This window comes from Oratosquilla oratoria, chromosome 18 (assembly GCF_046742065.1).
Source record: "Oratosquilla oratoria isolate Oo_2021 chromosome 18, ASM4674206v1, whole genome shotgun sequence".
In the NCBI taxonomy this organism is placed as follows: Eukaryota; Metazoa; Arthropoda; class Malacostraca; order Stomatopoda; family Squillidae; genus Oratosquilla; species Oratosquilla oratoria.
This window is the reverse complement of record NC_134794.1, coordinates 56,792,464-56,814,963: the sequence shown is the minus strand read 5'-3', so window position 1 is coordinate 56,814,963 and position 22,500 is coordinate 56,792,464. Positions and strand designations below refer to the sequence as shown.

The following is a 22,500-nucleotide window of genomic DNA, read 5'->3' as shown; positions in this document are numbered from 1 at the left end:
GATGGTTTGTTGGGTTCGGTAAAGGTTTGAAATTAAACTATTGCTGCTACCACTACTAGTAGTAGTACTATTGCATTAATATTACTACTACTAATAGTCGTTTGATAATGTGATGGTTTGTTGGGTTCGGTAAAAGGTTCGAAATTAAACTACTGCTGATCTTATTACTACTACTGCTGCTGCTGCTGCTACTACTATTATTATTGTACTCTCATTACTACTAGTAGTAGTAGTTTAATAATAATAGTGATAATAACGATAATGATAAAATAATAAAGTACTAGAATATTAATGGTAATGATAATAATGATTATAATGATAATAATATTAATAATAATGACAAATGATAGTACTGGTTGCGCGGAATGGGGTGGTTCGAATCCTTCAGTGTCATCGCGTGACATCAGCTGATTAAAATTGTTCAGCGGTTAAGATTTTATTCACATATACACACAAGGACCGTTGACGGAGGCCATGGGGTTGCGGCCAATGAGTTAGTTAAACTCGATATAGCAGTTATCATTATTGTTGTTGTTAGTCAGCTTGATTATGCTTACCGTACCAGCATGTTCATGCTTACTTTAGCGGTGTAATCATGCTTGACATAGCTGCATGATGATGTTCACTATAGCAGCCATCAACATCTAAGCCATCAACATCGAGAAAGACTCGAGGAGGCCAACATGCAGAAATTGAAACGTGGTACGGCCAAGGACTCGAACCCGGGCTAGTACGTGACAAGTGTTAGTGACTTAATCGATTGCACCATCAAGATATAAGTTGAGCCCAACTTTTCTTATATATTTGTATGCTCGAGTTAAAGTGTATTGCTGTTGATAAAAATGTATATCTGTTCACTGGGACCCATTCAGTGTTGTACAATTACTTTCCTGCGTTCGTATACCTACCAATTGTACTATCATAGTGGAGATGGGTTGAACGCAAAAGTTCGTGTACGTGTAACTCGAACATACAAATATATAAGAAACGTTGTGCTCAACTTATAACTTGATGGCGCAATCGGTTAAGTCACTAACACTTGTCACGTGCTAGCACAGGTTCGAGTCCTTGGCTGTACCACGTTTTAGTTTCTGCCTGTTGGCCTCCTCGAGACGCTCTCGATATTGATAGCTTAGAATTAAAGTTTATTGTGGTTGAATATATATATATATATATATATATATATATATATATATATATATATATATATACAGCATCTATTTGTATGTGTGATTCACCATGGTTTTTGATCACGTGTTGGACTCGTGATTGACAGCTATTTCCCTCCTGGAAGAGAGCTCATATGACTGATCTATGGGTAATGCTGTGACCTTACACACACACACACACACACCCAACTCCCCGCCCACGAGAGTTAGAGTAACGACTCGAAGCGCAGCGATACTGGAATGATTTAAGCCCTGTGTGGGATTCGAACCCGTGCCGCCGTAGTGACAGCCGGGAACTCTACCAAATGCGTAGCGCTGTTCTGCACATATCACCGGGTTAAAGGAATAGGATGTTAGACAATCCTGAGTGGAAAAGTGGAGGAGGAGGAAGAAGAGGAGGAGGGGGAGGAGGAAGAGGAGGAGGAGGAGGAGGAAGATTAACTGAAGTAACAAGGACCCTTGACTCGACGAGATAGTACAAACAAGACGGGAGGGACGTCGCTGTGGCGGTGGGTTCGCCTCCTCCACTTGTCGCTCTCAGGTGCGACCTGATATGGGGCCAGGTCACTCACTCTCTCTCTCTCTCTCTCTCTCTCTCTCTCTCTCTCTCTCTCTCTCTCTCTTTCTCTGTGTCCGTATATGTTCGCAGTCATGTTCGTATATGTGCTTTATGTAAAAGTATTGGTTGTCTGAAAGCTATTGTGTGTGTGTGTGTGTGTGTGTGTGTGCGTGAATTTATCTAATTGGATCTACTTTATTGTATTGTATTGTATTGAGGTCCCGTCTCCTGCTGTCCAATTTAGTACACTCAACCTCACATATCTGTGTGTGTTTGTGTGAGGTTCAGGCATGCTATTGTCCCGGAATACACACACACACACACACACACACATGAACAATCACTTTAAATCTGTCTTCACCAGAGAGAAAATACAAAATTGGGACATAGATAATAACAAGCAATCTCCCCACATGAGTGAGTTTACAACATCACTAAAAGAAATATCAGAACATCTATCAAGACTGGACGTCAGAAAATCACATGGCCCGGATGGTATTGCAAATTGGATTCTAAAGGAGTGCAAAGAAGAACTAACAGACAAAATACACATCTTAATAAACAGCTCACTCAAAGAAGGAAAGATACCCAAGGACTGGAAAAATGCTAACATTGTACCAATATATAAAGGAGGAAACAAGGAAGAACCCACCAACTATAGGCCAGTATCACTAACAAGCACTATAGCCAAAATTTGTGAGAAAATAATCAAGAATAGATGGGTAAAACATCTGGAAGACAACAACATATTAAACCCAAGACAATTCGGGTTCAGACAAGGAAGATCATGCACCACAAACTTAATATGCTTTTACTCAAGACTAATAGACATAGTGCAAGAAAGAAGTGGATGGGCTGATTGTGCATTCCTAGACTTGCAAAAAGCCTTTGACAAAGTACCACACAGAAAATTACTAAAAAAAAACTGGAACACATAGGAGGAATACAAGGAAACCTACTAAAATGGATGGAGGACTTTCTGACTGGTAGAAAGATGAGAGTAGTGCTCAGAGAAAAATATTCAGATTGGAAAGAGGTGATCAGTGGAGTACCGCAAGGATCTGTACTGGCACCAATAATGTTTGCTATCTATATGAATGACATGGACGAGGACGTGAACTGCTATATGAGCTTCTTTGCTGATGACGCCAAACTGTTAAGGAAAGTAGAAACTGATGAGGACTGTGAAGCACTGCAAGAAGACCTAAATAGGGTATGGAACTGGAGTCAGAAATGGGAAGTGGACTTTAACACTAAGAAGTGTAGCATAATGGAGTTTGGAAAAAGCAAAAACAGAATATCAGGAAAATATACAATTGGAACCAAGGAAGTAAAGAAAGTAGGATCCGAAAAAGATTTGGGTGTAATTATCACGAACGACTTGTCCTATGATATACAGATTAACAAAATTGTCGGGGAGACTTACAACTTGCTAAGATCAATAAAAGTGGCATTTACATACTTGGACGAAGACATGATAAAAAAAATATTGGTTACATTGATAAGGCCTAGATTAGAGTATGCGGCGACATTGTGGTCCCCCAGTACCAAAAAGAATATAAAGAAAATAGAAAGAATCCAAAGAGCAGCTACAAAAATGGCACCTGCACTTGCAAACCTATCATACGAGAGATTGGCTAAACTGGAGTTACCGACACTGGAGGAAAGAAGAGAGAGAGGTAACCTATTGACCATCTACAGAATCATGAAAGGCACAGAGATACTTGATAGAGAGAACTTACTTAACTGGGACAAAAGAAACACAAGAGGACATGGAAAGAAAATAAAAAAAACATAGCTATAGAAGAGAACTGAAGAAAAACAGTTTTCCACATAGAGTTTTGGACACTTGGAACAAACTGGATAATGAAATAGTATGCGCAAAAACCATTCATGAGTTTAAAAACAAACTAGACACTGCGAGATACAATGGCGGGACATCACCTTTATAGCTCCCCTTCCCGCAAAATACAACTAGGTAAATACACACACATATATGTATACACACACTCAGCGCTCGATTTAGCGGACCTCGAATTTGTGGCCTTTCGATTTAGGGACAAAAAAAAGTGTGCCCGGTAGTAACAGTGAAATTCCGGACGAAGTCCGTAAAATGAAAATTTGTCCGATAGGTGTTCGGTAGTAACGTATGTGCACGCCGAAACCTAACGGCGTGGTTCAATTTCTTCTTTATTTGTAATGTACATCATTATACATATATGCTGTAGATTTTTATTACATATCTAATACGTATGTGCACGCCGAAACCTAACCGACAGTTTTCTACGTAACGGACTTATGTCCGGTGTCCAGTATTGGTAACGGACGGACCCGATTTTCAAATAACGGACTTTTGCAAATAACGACAAGAGTCTGCACACATTTGTGCGTCAAATCGAGGGTTAAGTGTATATATATATATATATATATATATATATATATATATATATATATATATATATATGTGTGTGTGTGTGTGTGTGTGTACATACATCAGTCAGGACGCATTGGACTCAAAACACACACACACACACACACACACACACACACACACACACACACACATATATATATATATATATATATATATATATATATATATATATATATATATATATATAGGTATGTACATACATCAGTCAGGACGCATTGGACCCAATACATGCATATATATATATATATATATGTATATATATATGTATATATATATGTATATATATGTGTATATATATGTATGTATATATATATATGTGTGTATATATATGTATATATATACACATATATATACGTATGTATATATATGTATATATATATTTATATATGTATATATATATATATATATATATGGGTGTGTGCAGATCACCTCTCGGCTTAATAAAACCTGCTGTTACCACCTCCCAAAATTCATTTCCAAAAGATGAGAATAGCGTCATTGCGTCAGGCGATTTTAATCAACCGAAGGAAATCCACGCTGCCATGAGGAAGAAGAGGAGGAGGAGGAGGAGTAAGAAGAAGGGGATGAGGAGGAGGTGGAGGAAGAAGAAGAGGAGGAAGGGATGGAGGAAGAAGAAGAGGAGGACTAGGAGGAAGAAGAAGGGGTGGAGGAGGGAGAAGAGGTGGAAGAATGTGGAGGAAGAATAAAAGGAGGAGTAGGAGGAAGAAGAAGAGGAGGAGGTGGAGGAAGAAGAAGAGGGGAGGAGTAGGAGGAAGAAGAAGAGGAGGAGAAGGGAGGAATGTGTCCCAGTATTGTAGGGGCGACAGGTATGGAGGTAGGTTGGCCAGTCACCTGAGGATTAGAGGCTGCCACAGCCGAGTGTAACGAAATGTGGGGCTTAGGGGGCTTGGGAGGGGGTGGGGGGTGGAATGCCTGGTGGCTGTGACCAAGCCCCCCCCGCCCCACCCCCAGCCCCGCAGAGGGCACCCGATAGGTCGTATCATTCAGTTGACAGTGGTACATAGTAGTTCGGGTTCAAGTTGTGTTGGTATTGTTTTTGTTCGAAGATCGGGGTCGTCTTCTGAAGGCTGTCGAACGACCATGGCCGCGGTTACCACAGGGACCTTGGGTCGCGGTCGTTTAGAATTATGTTCAGGGCGGAGTTCTCCTACCCGTCAACTGTATGCTGTAATGATAATCATCTAGCGTTTGGTTAGTTGAAGTTAGGTTAAGTTATGTTAAGCGAGTTCTTCATATTATTGCATTAGGTTAGTTCAGGTTAAGTTGGGCTCAAGTTAAGTTCTATATATGATTATATTAGGATAGTTAAGCTTGTTAAGTTTTTCGTTTTATTATATTAGGTTAGTTAAATTAGGGTTGGACTGGGGTAAATTGATGAAATAATATTAGGTTAGATTAGATTAAGGCTAGATTAAATGAGACAAAAGTTGAATTAGGGTAAAGAGCAGAAACTGTTCAGGTCGCTAATTGTTTCCTTGTGATCTTATCCGCCCTAGACTCTTGTATGAAGCATCCCCATTCCCCATAGGAAGGGCCAGTGGGGGAGGGGGTTCGTATTTTTCATGTGATCATCACTAATATATATGAAAACTATTGACAACGAAATTGTTGACAAGGTTCCATTGAAGTAATTGTATATATATATATATATATATATATATATATATATATATATATATATAATACATATAAATATACATATATATATATATATATATATACATATATATACATATATATATATATATATACATATATATACATATATATATGTATACATATATATATATATATATATATATATATATATATATGTATGTATGTATATATATATATTCCCTGGAAGGAAGGGGGGTTCATGTGTAGATGAACAAAATCGTCTGACGATAGGGAAGGGACCAATGGGAACGGAAGGGATGAAAGTTCGAGCACGAAGATATTTGTTTATTAGTTTATTTATCATTAATTTATTTTGACCCATTTATCAAATATTTATTTTTCATTTATTCGTTATTTGTTTAGTGAATTTATTTATACATTTATAATTTATTGTTTATTATTATTAATTAATATTTATATTATTTATGATTTATTTTATATTATTATTTATTGATATTTATATTATTCATGATTTATTTTTTATATTATTATTTATTAATATTTGTATTATGATTTAATTTTTATATTATGATTTATTAATATTTATATTATTTATGATTTGTTTAGTGATTTTAAGATCATTTCAAAGGAATCATGCTTGATCCTGATTGGAGGGAATTTGTGTTTTGGTGAATAAAATCGTCTGGCGGCAGCCAGGACCGGTCTAGGACGCCATCAGGTGGATCATCGTGTATTAAAGGTCCGCCAGAGTGTCAAGTCATTCAACCAGTTACTAGCCCCTCCTCTCTCATCTCCTCCTCCTCCTCTTCCATCTCCTTTGCCCCCCTCTTCATCCTCTTCCTTTCCTTCATTCTTTTCCTCCTCCTCTTTCTCCTTCTCCTTCCCCTCTTCTTCCTCCTTCTCCTTCCCCTCCTCCTCCTCCTCCTCCTCCTCCTGCTCCTCCACTCCCACCTCCTTTCCACCCCTCTTCATCTTCCTCCTCATCCTTCCCCTTTCCTTCATTCTTTTCCTCCTCTTCCTCCTTCTCCTTCCCCACATCTTCATCCTCTTCATCTTCCTCCTTCTCCTTCCTCTCCTCTTCCTCCTCCTCCTTCTTCTTCCCCTCCTCTTCATTGTCCTCCCTCTCCTCCTCCTCCTTTTCCTCCTCCTCCTCCTTTTCTTCTTCCTCCTCCACCTCCTCCTCCTCCTGGCCGAAGACTACGGCTAATTGACCCACAGGGAAGCCCCATCTCCTGGCTCGCCCATTTGCCACTGTGTTGGATAAAGCCGCAAATCCGATTTGCTCTATAATAATCCCTTTATCCTTTTAGAGATGTGGGGGGGGGGAGGGGAGGGGATTGCGGGAGAGTAACGGGAGGAAGGGAGGGGGAGGGAGGGGGGAACTCATAGCCTGCGGTGGGGAGAGAAGGTGAAGGGGGGAGGGGAGGGGGAGGGGGTGCTAGGCCATTACCTTTTCTCCCTCCTCTTCTTCCCCTTCCTCTTCCTTTTCTTCATACAAGTGTTGTCTATTCTTTTTCCTGCGCACTTGTTTATTCGGTTTTTGTACAATGGTTCTCTCTCTCTCTCTCTCTCTCTCTCTCTCTCTCTCTCTCTCTCTCTCTCTCTCTCTCTCTCTCTCTCTCAGAACCCCTCGAGGGGATTTTGGTTCCTCGATCTCCTTGAGCGAGTTCGATGAAGTGTGGTTCCTCCTCCTCCTCCTCCTCCTCCTCCGTTTTCTTTATCTTCGCCTCTCAGGTTCTTCGTGAACCTCAAAAGACTTTTTTCTTTTTCTTTTTCTTTTTTTCTTTCTTTCATTTCCTTTCTCTCTCTCTCTCTCTCTCTCTCTTTTTTTTTTCTTTTTTTTTTTTCCTTGTCCCATCCACCCGCCCGGGCCTCAACTTTGCGGCGCTCAGGAGGTGGTGGTGGCGACGGTGTCCGCGTGAGATGCCGCTCTCAGGGGAGACAGGGAAGGATCTTTTTTATCGTCGTTCCCCTCCAGGAGGAAGACCTTCCACGCTCCAGAGGTTCAGAACACAAAGGACACACACACACACACACACACACACACACACACACACACACACACACACACACACACACACACTCGTGGCGCAGTTTGTAGAGTTCCCGGCTGCCACTACGGCGGTCTGGGTTCAAATCCAGCCCAGGGCTGAAATAATTTCAGTATCGCTGCGCTGCGGGTTGATACTCCAACTCTCGTGGGCGGGGAGTTGGGCGTGTAAGGTCATAGCATTACCCATAGATCGGTCATTTATGAGCTCTGAGCTCTCTTCCGGGAGGGAAATAGCTGTCGATCACGAGTCCAACACGTGATCCAAGACCATGGTGAATCACGCACACACGCAAACAACCCCACAGGCTCACGGATATGCACACACTCGCATACACACACACACACACACACACACACACACACACACACACACACACACACACACGACACACACCTACGGCAATGTATGAACCTTGAGCTCTCATTCGGGGAGTACTAGATGCCAATTACGAGACCAGCACGTGATCAAAGACTATGATGAATTACGCATAGGACACACACACACACACACTGCTCGATGGTATGGTGGTACTGCGCTCGACCGCTCATTCAGGCATCCGAGTTCGAATCTTGCCCAGGACTGAAAATTTCAGCATCGCTGCACACCACTCTGGTGAACGAGGTGTTGGACTCGTGATCGACAGTTATTTCCCTCCCGGAAGAGAGCACAGAGCTCGTATGACCGATCTATGGGTAATGTTGTGTGTGTGTGTGTTTGTGTGTCAGCATTACCCATAGGTCGAGTCATATGAGTTCTGAGCTCTCTTCTGAGAGGGAAATAGCTGTCGATCACGGGTCCAGCACGTGATCCAAGATCGTGGTAAAATACATATACACACGCACACACACACACACACACACACACACACACACACACACACACACACACACACACACACACACACACACACACATACTTGGAATAGCTTAGAAAGTAATATTGTCCAAGTTGGGACAGAGCATGAATTCAAATGTAGATATGATCATTGGAAATCAAACATATAGATGAATTTGGATTTGTACATGAATATGATGCTAAGTATAAAGGAAAAATATTGGAGTAGGGGACGGGACCCCACGAGCGTTGCTCCTCTCCTGCATACTATGATTAGGTAAATACAATTGCGTAAACACACGTGCACACACACAAACATAGACGGTGATTGAGCTAAGGCTTTCGTTTAATGAGGTTAGGTTACCTCTAAGCTAACACACACACACACACACACAAACATACACACACGACTCGGTGGCGCGGTTGGTAGAGTCCCCGACTGTCACTTCGGCGGTCCGGGTTCGAATCCTGCCCAGGGCTGAAATAATTTCTGTATCGCTGCGCTGCGAGTCGTTACTCCAACTCTTAGGCGGAGAGTTGGGTGTGTGTGTGTGCGTGTAAGGTCACAGCATTACCCATAGATCGATCATATACGAGCTCTGAGCTCTCTTCCGAGAGGGAAATAGCTGTCGATCACGAGTCCAACACGTGATCCAAAGACCAAGGTGAATACCTAACCTAACTTTCGGGATGCCGAGCAAAGAGTAGCAAAATGTACACCGGACGTGTTCACAAACACCGCGTGGAGGGTCGAGTTGATGACACGAAGTGGTTACAAGGGTCGAGGGCAGGCGGGCAGGTAAGAGCCCAATTTAGGGAACTTGAGAGAGGAGAAGCAGGACCAAAGCGACGAGAGACGAGAGTCCAAGGCAAGCGTTGTATGCGTGTAGCTACATAACTGTATTTAGTTAATTGTGGTATACAGGAAAGGAACTACGCTTGTACCGTCTTGTGTCCTACTCTATAATGGTCAGATTCGTGTGTGTGTGTAATAATGATAATAATAATAATCGGTTTATTGAGTTAACAGTGATAGAGTGATACATTGGCAATGTACAGTTTGTGCTAATTTTAGGACTAGACTAATTTGAGATAAAAATATGCGGTCAGTCCACGGCGCTTTGATGGGCACAAGTTTGTTGTTGTGCCTGGTGACGTGGCGTGGTAGAGGAGCGTGTGTGTGTGTGTGTGTAATTTGCATAAATGCATTGATTCATTGTAGTAATAACGGAACTGTTAAAATTCGAAAACTAAATAATGGAACTAGGCCGAAATATACCTTAATAGAATTAGAACAAATTGGCGTGTTTATGTTGGTTTGGTGAAGCTATTGAGATGTTTCTTCCTTCTGTCTTCAGATCGACAATGAGGAGTCTGCGATGGGTACTCCTTCACCTTCTCCTTCTTCTGCTACTCCTGGTGGGTCGCACAAAGCCTCAGCGTCTTCGAAGAGTCCCTGAGAGTGACAGAAACCTCCAGCAGGAGAACCATAACATCACAGTCACCACCAACACCACCTCCGTCATCACCAGCGCCAGTTCGGCCAATTTCGACGACAACGTCACCAACAACAACACAACCGCCCTCGTCGACATGTCCCTCTTGCCTGCCACAACGTCGACCACTTCGGCCAGACCGCCTCAGTCGTGCGAAGTGGCGAAGATCAAGTGTGCCCTTCGCAGTGGCTGTAGCATGGCCCTTCAGGTAGGTCCTCCTTTGGTTAGGTCCTCCTTCAGGAAGGTCCTCCTTCGGGTAGGTCCTCCTTCAGGAAGGTCCTCCTTCGGGTAGGTCCTCCCTCAGGAAGGTCCTCCTTCAGGAAGGTCCTCCTTCAGGAAAGCCCTCCTTCACGTAGGTCGTCCTTTGGCTAGGTTCTCCTTCAGGAAGGTCCACCTTCGGGTGGTGCTAGTGGTGATATCAATGGTTTTAGAAGTAGTAGTGTGGTTTGATAGTGATGCTGGTCGTGAGAAGAGACTTCTGCATAACCAGCGGTTCTATCCCGGAGGGTGAGGGGGTAGTATTTCTCCGATTTATTATTATTATTATTATTATTATTATTATTATTATTATTATTATTATTATCTTTTACGGATGCTGCGTACCTCTTGTCCGTAGTGGATGTCAGACTGTATATATATATATATATATATATATATATATATATATATATATATATATATATATATATATATATATGTATACATATACAATATATATATATGTATATATAGATATATATGTATGTATATATTATATATATATATATATATATATTATATATATATATATATATACATACATACATAATATATATATATATGTATATATATATGTATATATAATGTATATATATATGTATATATACATATATGTATATATATATACATATATATATATATATATAAATATATATATACACACACACATAAATCCCGCACGAGAGTGAAACTGGTCTTGATGCCCCTCACCCCCGGCAGAGCGCCTTGTCGGGATTGTATGCCATAGTACTGTATTCCTCTTTCACCGATTCTTCCTCCTTTTCCTCCTCCTCCTCCTCCTCCTCTTCCTCCTCCTTTTCCTCTTCTTTCCCCTCTTCCTTCTCTTCTTCCTCTTCCCCATCCTTCTCCTCCATATCCTCCTCTTCCCTTCCATCCTCCTCCTCCTCCATATCCTCCTCTTCCCTCCCATCCTCCTCCTCTATATCCTCCTCTTCCCTCCCATCCTCCTCCTGCTCCTCCATATCCTCCTCTTCCCTCCCATCCTCCTCCTCCTCCTCCATATCCTCCTCTTCCCTCCCATCCTTCTCTTCCCTCCCATCCTCCTCCTCCTCCATTCCTTCCTCCTACTCCTCCCCATCTTCCTCCTCCTCCTCGTCATCTTCCTTTTCCCCTTTCTCCTCCTATTCCTCTTTGACCTTCCTTTTCTTTCTTCCCGTCATCATCATCTTCTTCTTCCTTTTCCCTTTCTTCTCTTTCCTCCTCCTTCTCTTCCTCTTCTCCGTTTCCATCTCAGAGTCGAGTCCAGGAGGAGGAGGAGGGTGAGTGAGTGAGAGAGTGAGAGAGTGAGTGCCCGGGGTGTGTAAGGATGCATGTGTGTTCACAGGACTGAGGACTTTGTGAGTGAGAGAAGGAGGAGGGCTGCGAGGAGGAGGAGAATGAGGAAGAGCAGAAGGAGGAGTATGAGGAAGACTAGGGAGGACAGGAGAAGAAGGAGGAAGAGGAAGGAGGAGGTAAGTGGGGGGAGGGGAAGGAGGAAGAAGAGGAGGAGGAGGAGGAGGAGGTGTATAAGGAAGGAGGAGGAGGAGGAGGAGGGGAATAAGGAAGGAGGAGGAGGAGCGCTACACTAGTGCGTATGCAAAGAGGTTGCTTACAATCCCCCACCCCCCCGTGTGTGTGTGTGTGCGTATGTACGCACGCACACGCGAATGCGTACATAAGCATGAGGGTGCCCACTGCTGCCGGGAGGGAGTGGTTAGGAGGAGGGGAACTCCCGAGTTCGATTCCCATTGGTTACAGGCGCCTGATCACGTGATCAGGCTGTCGAGGCGCCTTGGGTAATGGTGACGGACGATGAATTGGTCCTGTGGATTTTTTTTTTATAGTGGATACCGTGTCGAACTCGCGAGCAGTTGGTCGTGAGTTCGGTTCCCGGGGCCCGATGCGTGCTTCTTGCGTGGGTTCACAACAACCCTGACCAGACGGGGAGGCGACCCAAACATCGGCTTAAAGAGAAACGGCGGCTTACAGCAACAGACAGGGCTTGCTCTACCTGGGGTTTTTCACTTACCACTCCGTGGGAGTCGAATGGTGATTTTTTTTTTATGTTTATTCTTATTATTTTATTTTTACCATTGTTTATTCATTTGTTATTAGAATTATTTGTATATTTTTTATTATTGTATTTTTTATTATGTAGTAGAGGTTACAAGGTTAGATAGAGTGAGAAACGAGGAGGAGAGCGGAGGTGGAAAAGGAGATGGTAGATATGGTTGATGAAAGAGTATTGGGATGGTTTGGACACATGGAAAGAGTGAGTAAAGAAAGATTAGTAAAAGAGGTGTGCAAGGCAGAGGTGGAAGGAGTGAACATGAAGGGACGACCATGGATGAGATGGATGGATGGGGTAAAAGGGGCATTGGGAAAGAGGGGAATGTCTGTGGAGGAAGGAAGGGAGAAGACAGAAGATAGGGGTGAATGGAGAATGGCTGGGAGGGTGGGAGGGTTTTTTAGGGAGTGGGAGGGGTTGTTAGAGTGTGGTTATGTAAATGATAATTTGACGCAGCTCGAAGGGATTTCTCCCCGTCTTCTCCTTTTCTGCATGAGGGGACGAAAGGGTGGGGGGGTCGCCGATGAAGTGAAGCGGCCTTGCTGTGGATGTGCTGTGTCTTGCTACATTGCTTCTGACCCGGGACAGTGGGCGAGATGCAGGGATGACCCGTCATCCAGGAGGAGGTACGGAGAGAGGGAGGAAAGGGGGGTGGATGGAAGAACATAAGAATGAAGGAGACTGCAAGAGACCATAAGGCCTACACTAGGCAGCTCCATATCCATCACCAGTGCCTACGTGCCTTTTCACTTTGGCTACCTCCCTTGTAAGGGCGAAAAAATCGCTGGTATATAGATAATTATTAATACTATTGACGTCGAGTGGGGGTAGGAAACACAGGAGTCTTAGTCCGAGTTTTATTCCTGTGTTTCCTACTTTACTTACCTCGACCTGTCAGAATGTCTCAGTATAAATACTATTGTTCATATATTTATTTTTATTATTTTATTTATTTATTATTATTTCACTGATTTCTTATTATTATATGTATGTTTATTTTTATTCTTTGATTTATTCTTTATTATTTATTTATTTCCATATTCTTGTTTTTTATTTATTTGTTCATTGATTTTGTGTAATTGTGTTCCTTGGTTCTACTCCTGCCGCAGAACTACATGCTGGGCTGTTTATTTATTTTGCAATTTAATTTACTTGTTTATATTAGTTTATTATTTATTTATGTATTTATTTTATTCGTTTGTTTAATTATATTTTGTAATTGTCTCTGTCTTCCTGCTGCTGCTGCTGCTACTGCAGTGTTATTCGATTTATTATTATTATTATTATATATACATATATTTATGTTTATTGTTTTATTTATCTTTTGTAATTGTTTCGGTGCCTCTCCTCTTTCTGCAGTATTATTTTACTTTTTATTATTATTATTATTATTTATCTATATATTTATTTTTATCCTTTTATCTGTTTATTTTATTTATTTATTTATTTATTTATTATCTGCTCATCCTCATAAATAGTATTCTATTATTATTATTATTATCATTATTATTATGTTTATGATTATATGTTTATTATTATTGTATATTAACTTATTCATTTATGTTTATTTTTTATTGATATAATTTTTGTAATTGTTTCTGTGTTCTATGTATTTATTTTTATCCTTTTTTCTATTTATTTTATTTTATTTGTTTAATTTTTATTTTATTTCATTTGTTTATTTTTTTATTTTATTAATTTTTTTATATATTAATTGTCTCGGTGTTCATCCTACTATAGTATTTTATTATTATTATTATTATTATTATTATTATTATTATGTTTATGATTATATGTTTATTATTATTGTATATTGACTTATATAAGTTTATTTTTTTATTTATATAATTTTTGTAATTGTTTGTGTTCTTGCTACTGTAGAATTATATGCTCGGCTGCGCTGACCTTATCGAGGGACGGACGGACGAGTGTGACGACTATTGTCGGAACTCGTTGATCGCCCTCACGTCCAACGACGACGGTCAGGTCCTCATGAACGTAAGTGAACGTAACAGTGTGCCAAGAACGTGTCTAAAATGTGTCAGTATACTGTCAAATGTGTGTGAAGAAGAGTTGGGAATAATTTGTTTTATGTCATGTATGATAATTTTGTAATTATATATATATGTATATATATATATATATATATATATATATATATATATATGCAAAGAAATCACAAAAATACACGTGATAAACTATTTTTGCAGAAACCACCGGGAAATTGAAAAAACAGATACCGAACGTTTTCGTCTATTTAGACATTTTCAAGTCTAAATAGACGAAAACGTTCGGTATCTGTTTTTTCAATTTCCCGGTGGTTTCTGCAAATATATATATATATATATATACATACTCGTATATATACATATATATACATATAAATATATATATACTCGTATATATACATATATATAATGTATGTATTAGTGATAATTGATTTATTTATAATAATTTTTATGATAATTCTCTATATCTCTCTCTCTCTCTCTCTCTCTCTCTCTCTCTCTCTCCTTCCCCCTTTCTCTCTCCCTCTCTATCTATATATCTCTGTTTCTTCCCTCTCTCCTTCCCCCTTTCTCTCTCCCTCTCTATTTATATATCTCTGTTTCTTCCCTCTCTCTCTTCCCCCTCTCTCTCACTTTCTCTCCCTCTCTTTCTGTCCCCCCCTCTCTCTCTCTCTCTCGCTCTCTTTCTCTCCCCCTCTCTCCTCTCTCTCTCTCTTTCTCCCTTTCTCTCTCCCTCTCTATCGCTCCCCTTCTCTCTCCCTCTCTATCTATATATCTCTGTCTCTCCCCCTCCCCTTCTCTCTCCCCCTCCCCCTCTCTTTTCCCCTCCCCCCCTTCAGTGCGAGTGCAGCCACGACCTGTGTCGCCAGGCGAAGGCGCGGGCGGAGGTGTGTCGGGACGAGGTCTTGCTGGCCAACGCGGCCGACACGGTCGTGTCATGCAACGTGGCACACTGGATCTGTGCCGCCGACACGCTCTGTGCCACGGCACTCCAATACTACGACAGACTCTGCAGGAGAATGTTCTCCGGGCGAGGGTAAGTGGTTAGTGTCGTGGGGTGATGTGCTTGGGTACCGAGTACGCGCCCCCTATAGCCGCGGGCGTGGTTTTTTTTTTTTTTTTTTTTTTTTCGGTTAGCGTCCCATGCTGCCGCGTTGTGGAATACCGACTACGTGCCCCATTTGACGTTGGGTTGGATAGGTGTCATGCTGAGTGTCTAAAAAGGGGAGGTACAGTGATGGTGGACTGGCTGGTGAGGTTGTTTAATGCTTGTCTAAAAGAGAATAGAGTACTGGAGGAATGCCTGTATAGTTCCACTGCACAAGGGAAAAGGGGACAAGTGTGAGTGTAGTAGTTTCAGAAGAATCAGTTTGTTGAGTGTATTTGGAAAGGCTTATGGAGGGGTTTTGATTGAGAGGATTAGGAGAGGAACAGAGGGAGTAATTGGTGAGGAACAGTGTGGGTTTAGGACAGGCAAGGGTTGCGTGGATCAGATTTTTGTGGTAGGGCAGATATGTGAAAAAGTTTTAGGAAAAGGTAAGGATGTTTTTTGGGCCTTTATGGATTTGGAAAAGGCATATAACAGGGTAGACAGGAAGGCACTGTGGGAGGTATTGCAGATATCCGGGATAGGAGGAAAGCTGTTAAGAGTAGTCAAGAGTTTACGAGAGTAGTAGAGCCTGTGTTAGTTAGAAATGGAGTGAATGGATTGAGGTAAAGGTGGGACTTGGCCAGGTTTGTGTTATGTCGTCTTGGCTGTTCAATTTATACATGAATGGGGTGGTGCGACAGGTAAACGCAAGGGTAGTGGGTCGGGGATTGGAGATGGTTAAAGAAAATGGAGAAAAGTTGGAAGGTAAGCCAGTTGTTGTTTGCTGACGACACTGCGATTGTAGGAGGATCAGAGGAGGGATTAAGGAAGAAATTAACAGAGTTTGGGGAGGTGTCCAAAAGAAGGAAGTTGAAGATAAATGTGGGTAAAAGTAAGATGATGAAATGTACAGTGGGAGAATACGGCAGCAAATTAGAAGTGAATATTAACGGAGAGAGACTGGAGGAAGTGGACAGCTTTAGATACTTGGGTGCGAATGTGGCGGAAAGGGAGGAGTGGAGGTGGAGGTAGAATGTAGATTGAGAGAAGCAAGTAAACGCCTTGGTGGATTAAAAAGTGTAATGAGAAATAGACATTTGGGAATGGATGCTAAGAGGAGATTGTATGAAGAAGGGATTGTGCCAACAGCATTGTATGGGGCAGAAACGTGGAACATATTATTATTATTTTTGTTTTTATAATCGTTATCGTCCTTTTTCTTTGTGTTCATTTGCAATTTATTTGTTTAGAATTTTTAATTTTATATGTTTATTCATTTACCTAATTTTATTCTTCCTCCTTCTTTACTTTTCCTCTTCTTCCTCCTCATCCTTCTTCACTTCCTCATCCTCCTACGCCTCCTCCACTTCCTCTTTGTCCTTTCCCACCTCTTTCAACTCATCCTCCTCCTCCTCTTCCTATTCCTCATCCTCATCCTATTCCTGCTGCTCTTTGATGTCCTCATCTTCCTATTCTTCCTGTTCTTCGTCCTCCTTCTGAACTTGTTCATATTCTTCCTCTCCCTCTTCCCTCCTCCTCCTCATCCTCCTCCTGCTCATCGTCTTCCTGAACTTCATCCCATTCTTCCTCCTCTTCCTCCTCCCCGTCCTCCTCCTCTTCCTCTTGCTCCTCGTTCCCCACAATTTTTTTCAAATTTCCCCCCTCCTCCTCCTGTACTTCCTCCTTCCTCTTGCACCTCCTCGTCCTCCTCCTCCTCCTCCTCCTCCTCCTCCTCCTCGTGCCCCTTCCTCCTTCCTCCTGCACCTCCTACTCCCGCACCTCCTCCTTCCACTTGCATCTTCTCCTTCCTCCTGCACCTCCTCCCCCTACTCCTCCTCTTCCTCCTCCTCCTCCGCCTCCTCGTCTTGCACCTCCTTGTGCCCCGCGTCCTCCTGCACCTCCTCTTTCCTCCTCCTCTTCCTCCTCCTCCTCCTCCTGCACCTCCTCCTCCTCCTCCTCTTGGCTGGTGCTGGTGCTGCAGGTGCAGCCACCGCTGCAACAACAGCATCAGCATCCTGCAGCGTCAGCCGAAGGCGGCCAAGCTGGAGACTTGCATCTGCGACGGGAGCGAGTCTTTTGATTGCGTGGCCATCAAGGACAACATGGCCCGCCTCTGCTTCTACCACGTCGACGAGGAGGACCTCCAGGCCAAGGAGGAGGAGACCAATAAGGTCGACATGTCGTCCTCGGGGCCCGCGCCCGAGGGCGGACCCTCCGAGGCCGAGTCTGGGTCAGGCCGGGCCGCCGCCGTCACCGCCGCTTCGGATCCTGCCCGCTACCTTGTCGTTCTCGTCCTCCTCCTTCGTCACCTTGAAGGAGGACCTTGGACCTAGCGAGAGCTACATTCCCGGCCAGGAAATGGAGTAAGTAATTTATCTATTTATTTTATTATTTTTAGAGAGAAAGAGAGAACCCCCCCCCCCCCGGGAAAAAACATATTATTGAGAGGAAGTAACTACAATCTTGAGTGAGCAATTCCAAGAGCTGTCTGCTCTTTATACGACGCTCTGTAATGGAATTCTGTGGACAATTTGACACACGCCATTTTTTCCTGAAATATTAATTTCACGGAGCGTTCATAGAGGGCAGGAGTGTAGTCCATTACTCATCCTCGTGTGAGTAAAAGTTGGCTGAAATTGCCAACTTTCTGACGTAGTATCGTTAATCGGTTGTCGATAGATCTTCATGTTTGACCAAAAATTTACTGATTTTTTTTTTTTATCGGCAAATTTTTTATGTAATATAGACAACTTGCGTGACCATGAATTGACTAAAATCGCCAACTTTTTGACTGTATATCGTCCGCTACTATACTCCATTCCAATAAGAAATTACATTCGATTTGTGCCGTGCAGCTCTGTACAGTTGGCAGTCCTGCAGACAGGCACCAGCGACACGCAAATTCCTCACCTCCTTCAGAAAATATTACATATCTCCACTTTGTTAAAAAAGTAGGAAATTTTGGTTTCAAACATTAGAAATAGCAGTCATTTCACACCTGTAACAAATTTTTTCAAAAATCGATAGGGTAAGAAACTAATTGTGTGGAATTGAAGTCGAGAAAACGAAATTGATGTTTACAGCAATTATAATAACCGTAGAATAAAACGCGTGTTCTATTCAGGTTTCATTTAGTCGTAAAAATGAAAATTAAGGATTTTTATCAATATTTTGTGTCATGACGCTCGTGGGCCCAGGGAGGTAGTTATTCTACTCACTGATTTAATGAGTGTTTTTGCTTTATGTTTGATAGTGACAAATATGTAATTTACAATCATACTATTCTGTGTAACCTACTTATATCTATCTTTCGTACCTTTTTTAATACACTCAAATAATCTGTCTGCCGTCTCCACAGAGTGATATATTCTCATTACATAGAAATAGTCTAGGGTAAGAATGATAGAAAACGGAGACTTTCTTATAATAAATTAAATGTTGGAAGGAGGAGGAGTAGGAGTAGGGAAGGAATCAGCTACTATCATCTACTATCATCCCTCTTCGCTCCCTCCCTCCCTCGCTCGCTCCTTTAGCGCCACGAACAAATCGGGACGCAAAATATTGATAGAAATACTTATTTTTTTATGGTTTTCTATGTGAAATCTGAATGCACCATCGTGTTTACTTGCATATGTAGGAGAACACGTGTTTTATGATAGACTTGTCATAATTACTGTAAACATCGATTATAAGTAAATATGTGTATGAACCGATCATTTCTCTTCCATGACTTTAACTCCACATAATTTGTTTCTTACGCGATCGAGTTCTCAATTTTTTGTTACAGTTGTAGAGTGACTGCTCTTTCTAACGATCGAAACCAAAATTTCCTACATTATGAACAAAGAGGAGAAATATAATATTTTCTGAAGGAGGTGAGGAATTTGCATGTCGCTCGTGCCAGTGTGGAGCAGGAGTCTGCAGGATTACCAACTGTACCGAGCTGCACGGCAGAAATCGTGTGTAATTTTTTATTGGAATTGAATATAGTTGTTGATAAATCTTGGCGTGTGACCTAAAGGTGACTGAAATCGGCAACTTTTTGACGTTATATCATCAACTAGTTGCCGATAGCATGTGGCCAAAAAATTACTGAAATCGGCAACTTTTTGACGTAATATATATGTCGTCAGTTAATTGTCGATAAAACTTGAGGTGTGTGTGACCACCCACGCCCTTGAGGGCTGAAGGTCCCGCGGTCGATTCCCAAGGCCAGAGCCAATTGTTACTTCTCCGGGTGCACGTAACACTCCTCTCTCTCTCTCTCTCTCTCTCTCTCTCTCTCTCTCTCTCTCTCTCTCTCTCTCTCTCTCTCTCGCTCTCTATCTATCGAACACGTAACACCTTCTTCTCTCTTTCTTTCTCTCTCTATCTATCTATCTCACGAACACGTAACACCCTCTTCTCTCTCTCTCTCTCTCTCTCTCTCTCTCTCACTATCACGTAACACCCCCTTTTCTCTCTCTCTCTCTCTCTCTCTCTCTCTCTCTCATGATCACTATTCTTTGGGTTTCGTATGGGAACGTTTGTTTATAAAATGGAAAAAATCCTCCACTCATATACTACAAAAGAACTATATTCAGATATTTTCAGATCAGTGGGAGAAGGCGGGGAGGGGGAACTGTCCTGAGGACCGTTGCTGGCTTCTGTGGGGCTGTGGGTTTCCTGGATATGAAATTCGAGCCGGAATGTGTTTATGATGATTTATTGTTATTAATATTATTATTATTAGCGCCATCATCGTCACTGTGACTGTTTTTATTTGGTTTTCCTTATAATCTCTTGTTTGAAGCCTCTCGGTTGTCATTTGTCTTTATACGTTTTTATTATTAACTCGGTGTCGTTGTCCTTTTTTCCTATTTTCTTTTTTACTTTTCTTATATTTTTCATTTCATTATATGTGGGAACCGAAACAAGGATGTCTCTCGCATTTAAAAAAAAAAAAAAAAAAAAAAAAAATATTGAGTTGGAGGACAAAAAAAAAAAATGAATTGGAGGACAATTGTCCCTTCCGAGGTCCGGCAGGACACAGTGGCGCCGTCGCAGGAAAGAAACACGATGCCCTGCCCAGGGAAGGAGAGAAGGGCTTGGGAAGGAGGAAGGGAGGGAGGGAAGGAGGCGTGGTGGGAAAGTAGGGAGAAGGAGAAAGGTACCTTGGGAAAGAGGGAGGAAGGAGGGAGAGATGATGAAAAGAGAGGATGAAAAGAGGAAGATAAGGCAACCCAAATATTTTTTATTATATATATATATATATATATATATATATATATATATATATATATGTGTGTGTGTGTGTGTGTGTGTGTGTGTGTGTGTGTGTGTACACGTATATACATACACATATATTTTCTTCATGAAACGAACACAATGAACAGGACTTTCGCCTGACTTTGGTGTATTAGAGAGAAAAGGAGAGAAAGAGAGAGAGTAAACAAACACGACAGCAAGTTATCCACAAAATCAAATTTTTCTTTGATTTTGCTGAGAATGGGGGAGGCCATGTTATTCAGCTAGAGTGGTCTTCCGCGTTGGAGACGTCTTGGACTGACTGAAATCATCAAGACTTCTTTGGCCGAAGAAAGACTGAAGGACGAGGTCCGTCGCTGGTTCCCCCAATGTCGGCTTCCCATCAAATCAAGAAGGATGGTCTTTTCTCTCTCTCTCTCTCTCTCTCTCTCTCTCTCTCTCTCTCACGTAATGCAGACATGTAGGGTGAGACCAATAAATCTTTTCCTCTCTCTCTCTCTCTCTCTCTCTCTCTCTCTCTCTCTCTCTCTCTCTGTCAGACACACACACACACACTCTCACTCACTCTCCCCCACTTGTTGCCTCTCTCTCTCTCTCTCTCTCTCTCTCTCTCTCTCTCTCTCTCTCTCTCTCTCTCTCTCTCTCTCTCTCTCTCTCTCTCTCTCTTTATTTTCATCAACGTACTACCTAGTGTTGTAAATTTGGAATGAAATGAAAAAGAAATGTGCAAACCAAACGCCCTCACACATACTGTGTGTTTGTGTGTGTTTGTTCTTGACATACACTAACCAAACGGGCGCGCACGCGCTGAAGTATTTGTGTATACTTTTCTAAAGTGAGAGGGATCCACCGTTGAAGTGTGTGTGATATTCACCATGGTCTTGGATCACGTGTCGGACTCGTGATCGACAGCTATTACCCTCCCGGAAGAGATCAGAGTTCACATAGGACCGATCTATGGGTAATGTTGTGACCTTACATGCACGCACACCCCCAACACCCCGCCCACGAGAGTTGGTGTAACCACTTGCAGCGCAGCGATACTAAAATTATTTCAGCCCTGGGCGGGATTCGAACTCGGACCGCCGTAGTGGCAGTCGCGATCGCTACCACTGTGTTGTGTGTGTGTACGTGAAATTGTGTTCATATGACTGTATACACGGTGTAATGTGCGTGTGTGTATACAGAACACGTATTATAGGTTGATATGCTGCGTTCGATAGTTGAATTATCTTACAATGACAAAATATATAAATTACGTTAAAAAAGATAGTTTAAACTACCTCCGTAACTGAATAAAATGTATATTAGGTACAAGATATTAAAAGTGTAAATGTTTATAATGGAGTTGAACTTTTGTATATTTACCCAATGCTCCGAGTGTGTTGTCAAATGGACCACGTCATAACGGTAACGCTTATTATTTATTTTTATCGTATAAGCACTACCAGCCCCCCCCCCCTTGGATAAATGAAATCCAACGATAGAATAAAAGGGAATTGTGTAGTACGTAACCGTATTTAATGATAAGTGACAAACAATTCAAACTTCTCTACAGTCGAAGGGGGAACGAATGGTAAAGGTGATCTTGAGTTTTAAAAACATTGAATTTTAGCCTCTAATGTTTTGGGAATTCCGTTT

The 22,500-nt window shown here is 41.8% G+C and overlaps 1 protein-coding gene across 1 annotated transcript in view; it reads left to right on the top strand.

Moving 5' to 3' along the window:
• The window catches only part of LOC143035256 (growth arrest-specific protein 1-like), a 49,121-nt gene that overhangs the window by 12,938 nt on the left and 13,683 nt on the right, over positions 1 to 22,500 (top strand). Inside the window, exons 2-5 of the mRNA XM_076202075.1 lie at positions 10,050 to 10,395; positions 14,395 to 14,511; positions 15,362 to 15,558; positions 17,594 to 17,975. Of these exons, the coding sequence (XP_076058190.1) occupies positions 10,057 to 10,395; positions 14,395 to 14,511; positions 15,362 to 15,558; positions 17,594 to 17,945 (1,005 nt within the window). The 5' untranslated portion in view covers positions 10,050 to 10,056 and the 3' untranslated portion in view covers positions 17,946 to 17,975. The remainder of the gene's footprint in view (positions 1 to 10,049; positions 10,396 to 14,394; positions 14,512 to 15,361; positions 15,559 to 17,593; positions 17,976 to 22,500) is intronic.